This window comes from Telopea speciosissima, unplaced genomic scaffold, assembly GCF_018873765.1.
Source record: "Telopea speciosissima isolate NSW1024214 ecotype Mountain lineage unplaced genomic scaffold, Tspe_v1 Tspe_v1.0244, whole genome shotgun sequence".
In the NCBI taxonomy this organism is placed as follows: Eukaryota; Viridiplantae; Streptophyta; class Magnoliopsida; order Proteales; family Proteaceae; genus Telopea; species Telopea speciosissima.
The window spans coordinates 12,995-20,012 of NW_025317580.1; the positions used below are offsets into that span (position 1 = coordinate 12,995).

Genomic DNA, 7,018 nt, shown 5'->3' on the forward strand with positions numbered 1-7,018 from the left:
ATTTACCAAAAAAAAAGTAAGGGAAAATCTTTCTACCAAAAAATAGTAAGGGAAAATCTTGTTGTAGCCAACCTTGGTTACAATGAGATTGTAATCTTATTTTTTTTGTGTTTTTATATATAACATTTTTTTTTTCTTTCAATGGGATTAAATCTTGTCATATCACATAAAAATTACATTAAATGATGTATTAAATAATTTTTAACTTTTTGAAAACCATTTTTTACTCCTAAATTAAATACCATTTGGGAATAAGATAATGTGCAGTTAAAATAAAGTTACAACTTCTTAGTTCACTAATTTGGTGACAATAAATTGCTCCTTTTTAGTAATTAGTAAAAAATTAAAAAAAAATTTTAGATTAGCCCAAACTGCCATGTGACATATTGGATAAGCCAAAATTTTGTGGACAAGTAGACCTCTAGGTCTCATCGTCGTCCAACGGTTGAAGCTTGAAGGCACAACCATGTATGTCCATGGCCATGTATGCAACCTTTTTCCATAAATAAATTCAGAAAAATAAGATAATGGACAACATTAAAATAATTTTGTCATAACAAATTTTTTATTTTTTTATTTTTTAAATACATTCCAATTTAAGCAAAACAAAGCCAAAGAGAACACATGAATTTTAGGACTTGGTTTTCATAGAAGAATATACCAATTATAGGCTCCAATAAGGTTTTCCTAGAAAGTTGGAGGAGTCTTCTTGTAGGCCGTGAGGTTCTCCTAGAAGATCTGATATGGAGAGTTGGGGGCGGTTCCAAAATAAAAATTTGGGAAGATAGGTGGGTTCCAACCTTACCAGGTGGCAAGCTTTAATTTCAAAAACCGGAGGATAGCAATTTATTGTATGTGGCGGATCTTATCGACCATTCAAATGGGAGATGGAACCTTGATTTATTACAAGTTGTGTTGCACCCTTCGGATCTAGCTGCAGTGTCTAAAATTTCTTTGAGTCACTTTGGTGGAGAAGACAAGAGATTTTGGGGAGCTTCTAGGGATGGTCGATTTTCAGTCAAGTCTGCTTATAAAATGCTTGCTAGGAAGGAGGAGGAGAACCTTGCTGTGAGGGCTTCCACGTCTAGAAGCCATCAATGGGATCATATCCCTGACGTAGTTTGGAATAGAATCTGGTCTATTCAATCCCTTCCTAAAATCAAAGTTTTGCTGTGGCGTTCTTGTAATGAAGCTTTGGCTACTGGAGCGGGGCTTCAGGCTCGTCGTGTGAACATCGATCCAAGCTGTTCTAAATGTGGTTTTCAGTCTAAAAATGGTGACCATATTCTCTTCGACTGCCCCTTTGCTCGAAATGTTTGGTTCGGTCGTCCTCTTCAATTCTCTCCTCCTGAAAGGCCGAGCTTGGTGGATTGGATTTATAGCTGGAATGTTTGGTTCAAGCAAGATAAAAAGATGGCTCGAGAAGCTATCTCTAGAGCTTCTTTCATTTGTTGGTACCTTTGGCGTTCCCGAAATGAGCAGGTGTTTAATGGCAAGACTTGGGATCCATCGGATGTGCTTCAAATGGCTGACAAAGCTTTCGTGGAGATTTCTAATGCTGTCCGATTTTTAGGGGGTGTTTCAAACTCCTCTTCGGTTGGCTTGGGGAACGATAGTTCTCATCGATGTTCTTTTTGGACTCCCTTGCCAAAGGGCTCGGTTAAAGCAAACTGTGATGCGGCTTTCACTGCTGAGACGAGTAGGGGAGGACTGGGAATTATTTTTAGAGACCATTCTGGTGCTTTGATTAAGGCTCGTTCCATCCCTCTTGTTCTTGGTTCGATCATCCAGGGAGAATGTTGGCAATTCGTGATGCTCTACTTCGGCTTTAGAGCTGGGATATGATAACCTTGTGGTGGAATCAGATAGTTTGGATGCTATTCTTTTTGTTGAGGGGTCAAAGTCCCCAGGGTGGGAAGTGGAGGACTTAGTAGTGGACGTGACTACGCTAATGACTTCTTTTTCCTCTGTTATCTTCTCTTTTGTTCCTAGGGCTATGAACTGTGTCTCGGATGCTCTAGCAAGGAAGGCGCTGTCTATTGGGTACATGACAGATTGGCCAAACTCCATTCGGTGGCTTCAGGACCTTTGTGTGACTGATGCCATTGGTTGTACTCACCCCTCTCATCAATAAATTTCCCGTTTACCAAAAAAAAAATAAGTAACATATTTATGAGTTGAATAACTTATGGATCTCATATCGATTTTGTCGAAAGTACGAATAAGCCCACTTCTGATGCTTTTATAACTCATCATCCAAGCTCAAACATCACGTTATTTAAAAAAAAAAAGAGAGTAAATTACTTGTACATCCTTTAAGGTTTGTCCCGTTTACTTGTAGGTCTTTTCTTTTTAAAACCTTACTTACAGACCCCCTGGGATTGACGGTGTTAGTTTTACGATGTAAAAGACCAAAATAGTCTTTATGTATCTTTGTCAAAATTGTCAAAAGTAAAATTACCTTTGTACCCTTATTCCATCTCAAACCTTGAAATAACAATTTAGGACTAAAACGATTCCATTTTTTCCCGTTTTTCTTGCATCTGAATTTGGATTTCTCATCTAATCTACTGCTTTTGAGTGTATCTGTTCAAGAATTGCCAAAGGAATAGTTGCGATAGTTTAATTTTTCTTCTGAACTTCTCGAATTAAAAATCTCGTCTGAAGTTTTGGATTTTAGTTTGTGGTTAAATATTCTAGTATTTCTTGTGCAATTGCTAGCTTCAGACGCTTTACTTCTCAATTTACGATAAGAATTACCTATTGGAGTATTTTCTCTTGTTCAATCTTTTTTATATATCTGTTAGACCTCATAGATCTATTGCTATTGCTTCTGCAATTTGAGTGTACTCTGTATTGAAGGTGGATAGTGATTTAGGGCAAATGGCAAAGTGATTTAGGGCAAACGGCAATGGATACCTTCGATTGAAGCTAGAAAAAATTTCTTGGTTCACATATTCTTCCTCACGACAATGGCTACCTTCGACTGAAGCGGCAATGACTACCTTCGATTGATGCGGCAATGGCTGCCATAGTAGTAGTAGTTACTTCCTCACTGCAGTCAAACAAAAGAGGAAAGAAGAGTACGCTCAAACAGGATTTAGGACAATCAATCCATAAGGGTATTTTGGTCATTGGTGAATTTATGGCCCGCTGACATCATCACTTAAACCTGTTCCTTCTATCAGAATGGGTATTACGTCAATCCCAGGGAATTTGTAAGTAAGGTTTTAAAAAGAAGGTGGTGTAACCTCAGTGGGTGTATAAAAAACAAAAAACCCAAATATCACAAGGCCTGTCCCTTCTCAAAATTTTGGGACAAAAAAGTCCCAATGCATGCATTCACTTCTAAGGAAAGATTTCTCATATGCAATTTTGTAAGATTTTTTTTAGAAACTAAATTTTTTGCCATGTGGATAAGATGATTTGACATTTTGAGAGTTGAAAAAATAGTAAATTCTTTTGGATACGATCTATTTCAATTGTATGATCCAATATGCAATGGGCCTTCCCTTTTTTTTTTTACTTTCCTAGCTATCCAAACATACATGTTTCTTTTATGACATTTTTGCATTATTATAATAACATATGAGAGAAGTTAGATTGTGGTGGAATTTAATATATGATTTAGGTGTGGAGTACAATATGTCCACTAAATCTAAGATACAAACCTAAATTCTGGCACAAAAATTATAGAAAGGGTGTAGGAATCTTAGGATCTGTATGGCAATTACTCTGTTTCAAAAAATTGGTTTTGAATCAGAATCGATTTTTTTTGTTTCTGGATTTTTGAAGTAATTCTTTACCAACAAATGTTATATGGTAAACCTGGAAAAAAATTGATTATGCTATTACAAACAAAAGGTTTTGGATCGAGGTTTGAAAGAATCAAAGCAAAATGGGGTAATTCTTCAAAGGGGTAAATGAACAAAAGGTTTATAATATAAAGCGCAACAAAACACACACCCCATCAAACCTAGTATCATTCTATCAACAATCACTCCATAATTAAAATTCGAACATTTTCGAGTATGAACTTAACAATGCTATTAAATGCAGCAAGATTAAAACCACTCACAATCTCAACTTGAGCTTGGAAGGCTTGAAATTGGGCTTTCTCAACCTTCAGCTCAGCCAAACGAGTCTCCTCTTGCTTCCTCATTAATTCGAAAACCTGATGAAAACAAGGAAATGTGGACACACCAAATTCCAGAACTTAGATATAGTTCCAAACAAAATACATGCCAACACAACCTCAAGAACACAATAACAAACACCCGTTTAGCATATTTAGAGTTGTTAATCTCTCGAAGGGCTTTGGCACGTGCCTCTTTCTAATGATTCGGGATCGAATTCAGATGGAGCGGCCTTTTGGCCCTTCGGCTTCCGACTTTGATACTACTTTGGGAGGATTCGTTTGATCAGCCGCGATGTCAAGGGAGAGGAAGAGAAGGAAAAGCAAAAATGGGTCATCGCGACACGCAATCAACATATGAAAGCGAAGTGACGACTACAAACCATTGCTACGGAGGATGATATCCTTGATGCAACCATGGCGGACCTTCAAAAGTATGGATTTGCTGCCTTGCTCGTTGTCGCCTTGTAAGTTTTGTTATGTTTTGATGGTAAATTTCATCAATGCCCCGATTCACTTAAATCTACGTTTTTCAACGAAAAATTGGTAGGATCAATTCTAAAATGTGAGAGGTGTTTCTCAAAAGCTTGCCATAATCTATTATATCACTCGGTCCGTTTCAAAAAATCACATAAAAGATTGGACAACCCATACATAATCTATTTCAATTCTACCCTCAAAATCAGAAAAATCACCAGAATCCATTTTTTGGAAGGTTACCATACAGATCCTTACTATCCATTCTAATAGTTACCTTTCTCACTCTTACATCAAATATGTTAGTAAAGTAGATGCTCGGTGGAACTTAATTTTGTAATCTTTTTGTCTAAATATTTTGAGATGTCCGATCCTCTTGGGGAAATTTAGCTGTGGATCAGTCCTAAAAATACGAGAAAATGACTTAGGAGTTTCTACACAAAAAAAAAAGACGTAGGAATGCTTCTCCCTAAGATTTTCAAGAGCCAAAGAAAACAATACTCATAAGCTCATTAATTTGAACACAATAATCGTTAATGTAATAAAAAAAATAAAGAAATAATCTTTTACAAAATAGTATAAAGAAAAAATGTTATAAGCCAAAGGTTGTGAACCTCCAATACATCTACAAAGCAAATATGTAAGGGTTAATATATATTTCCTTTCAAAATTGCATGACACCATATCTTGAATGCCTAAACAATAAGGGGAAAAAAATGCTAACCTATAGCATGATTCCAGTGCCTAGACACAAATCGAAAACCCCATTCAAACCAATACTTATGTACGCACTCTCATTGGTCCCCGCATTGGTGCAAGGGCTATGCGATCAATTAATGTCCTCTTGCCCTCATGATAATGATGATGATGATGATGAGGAGGAGGAGGAGGAAAATATTATATTATTGTAATATATCAGAGGCAGATCCTGATGAACTTAACCCCCCTCATCAAGACTATGTCCCTCCACTATCACAGACAAGTCAGAGTAATTGGGCTAGAGAGATTAATGAAACTAGGATTCGAATTGCTAATGTACTGGTAAGGGAAGTTGGAATGTCACAGTTAATAGATAAATGATTGCGTTATGTAATAGGGAGTTTAACAATACTTTCTATGATTGTGATAACTTTCTTTTTTTTTAATTTTGTCTTAGTCATGAGAGTTTATTTTTTATTTCAATATTAACTTGGGAGTTTATTTTATCAGTTCAATATGCTGCATTTATCTTTAATATTATATAGTTTGTTTTAATATGATACAATATATACAGATGATTTCTAAAGTGTCATCACACGCATTAGCAAAATGCAAAATATACAGTAATGATTGTGTAAATTGAAGGTAAAATTAAAGGGATAGAGGAAAATACGAAGTGCTTGAAAGATGTTCTCAATGCAATGAAGAAGTTGGAGTTAAACAAGAAAGAAGATTGATGCAATTCATGTGATTTTGTAATAAATTGGAAATACTGTATGAGGATTTAGAATATTGTAGTTTTAAAAATGATGTTTTTTTTTTTTCTTAGGCTTTAAAGTTTTTGTGTAATACACCTCCGGATATTGTCATTATGGTGGATTTTTTCATTTTAATTTTAAGTAAAGTTTAGTTAAGTAATGACATTTTTGTAATAATTCATTAATTTGGTAAAATGTGTTTCATAACAGATTTTACCAAACGGATTTGTGTTGTTTTTCTGTTCTTTAAACGTTTCTGGAACAAGTTTATCAAACATCATTTTAGAGCCTAGAAACATGTTTCCAAAGAGTAAATAGAAAAAATGATAAAGATAAAAACACACTGCTCGGAATGTATGTTACCAAACGGGCTCTAAGACTTAAAAAGTTATAACATTATTTTTTGCCATTTTAAGATAACAATTTTCCCCCAATGAGGGTAAATCCTATCATTTCATATATATATATATATTACATGAAATAGATTTTTATTTTTTTAAAATCTATTTTACTTTTTTATTACATATTACATTAAAATGTTAGCAATAAGACAATATACAATTAAAAGAAGGATACAACTTCTTACAGTTCACCCGTTTAAGAATTATGATTTTTTTATGGATTGGTAATAATAATACACCCATAATAACCATAAGGGTTGCAATAAGGTGAACAATTGGAAAATTTTCTCTCTCTCTCTCATACCAAGACAAAGCGACCTTTTAGCTGTGCAAGTTCGAAGAAAAAAATTATCAAAGTCATGTGGATGATGGTGTATTATCTGTGATTTTGTTTTAGTAATTATTTATTTTAATTCACCAAATAAACAATTACCTTGATAAGATGCATGTCAATTTTCATTAATTTATTATTAAAAGGCATGCATTATTTATGAACTAAAATCATCATGCATTGTTGGCATGATATCTGATTATAACAAACAAGTGAA

General features: G+C 34.7%; 1 protein-coding gene and 1 long non-coding RNA gene across 2 annotated transcripts; one reads left to right on the top strand and one right to left on the bottom strand.

Moving 5' to 3' along the window:
• Window positions 1–1,035: 1,035 nt before the first annotated feature.
• LOC122647863 lies at window positions 1,036–1,845 on the top strand. Its single transcript, XM_043841170.1, has one exon. The coding sequence runs from the start codon at window positions 1,036–1,038 to the stop codon at window positions 1,843–1,845; it is 810 nt and encodes a 269-aa protein (XP_043697105.1).
• A 2,229-nt stretch (window positions 1,846–4,074) lies between these two features.
• Window positions 4,075–4,332, bottom strand: LOC122647862. Its single transcript, XR_006330985.1, has 2 exons — window positions 4,278–4,332; window positions 4,075–4,174 (listed from the first exon to the last, which is right to left on the bottom strand). It is a non-coding gene; the product is annotated as an uncharacterized LOC122647862 (long non-coding RNA).
• Window positions 4,333–7,018: the final 2,686 nt, after the last annotated feature.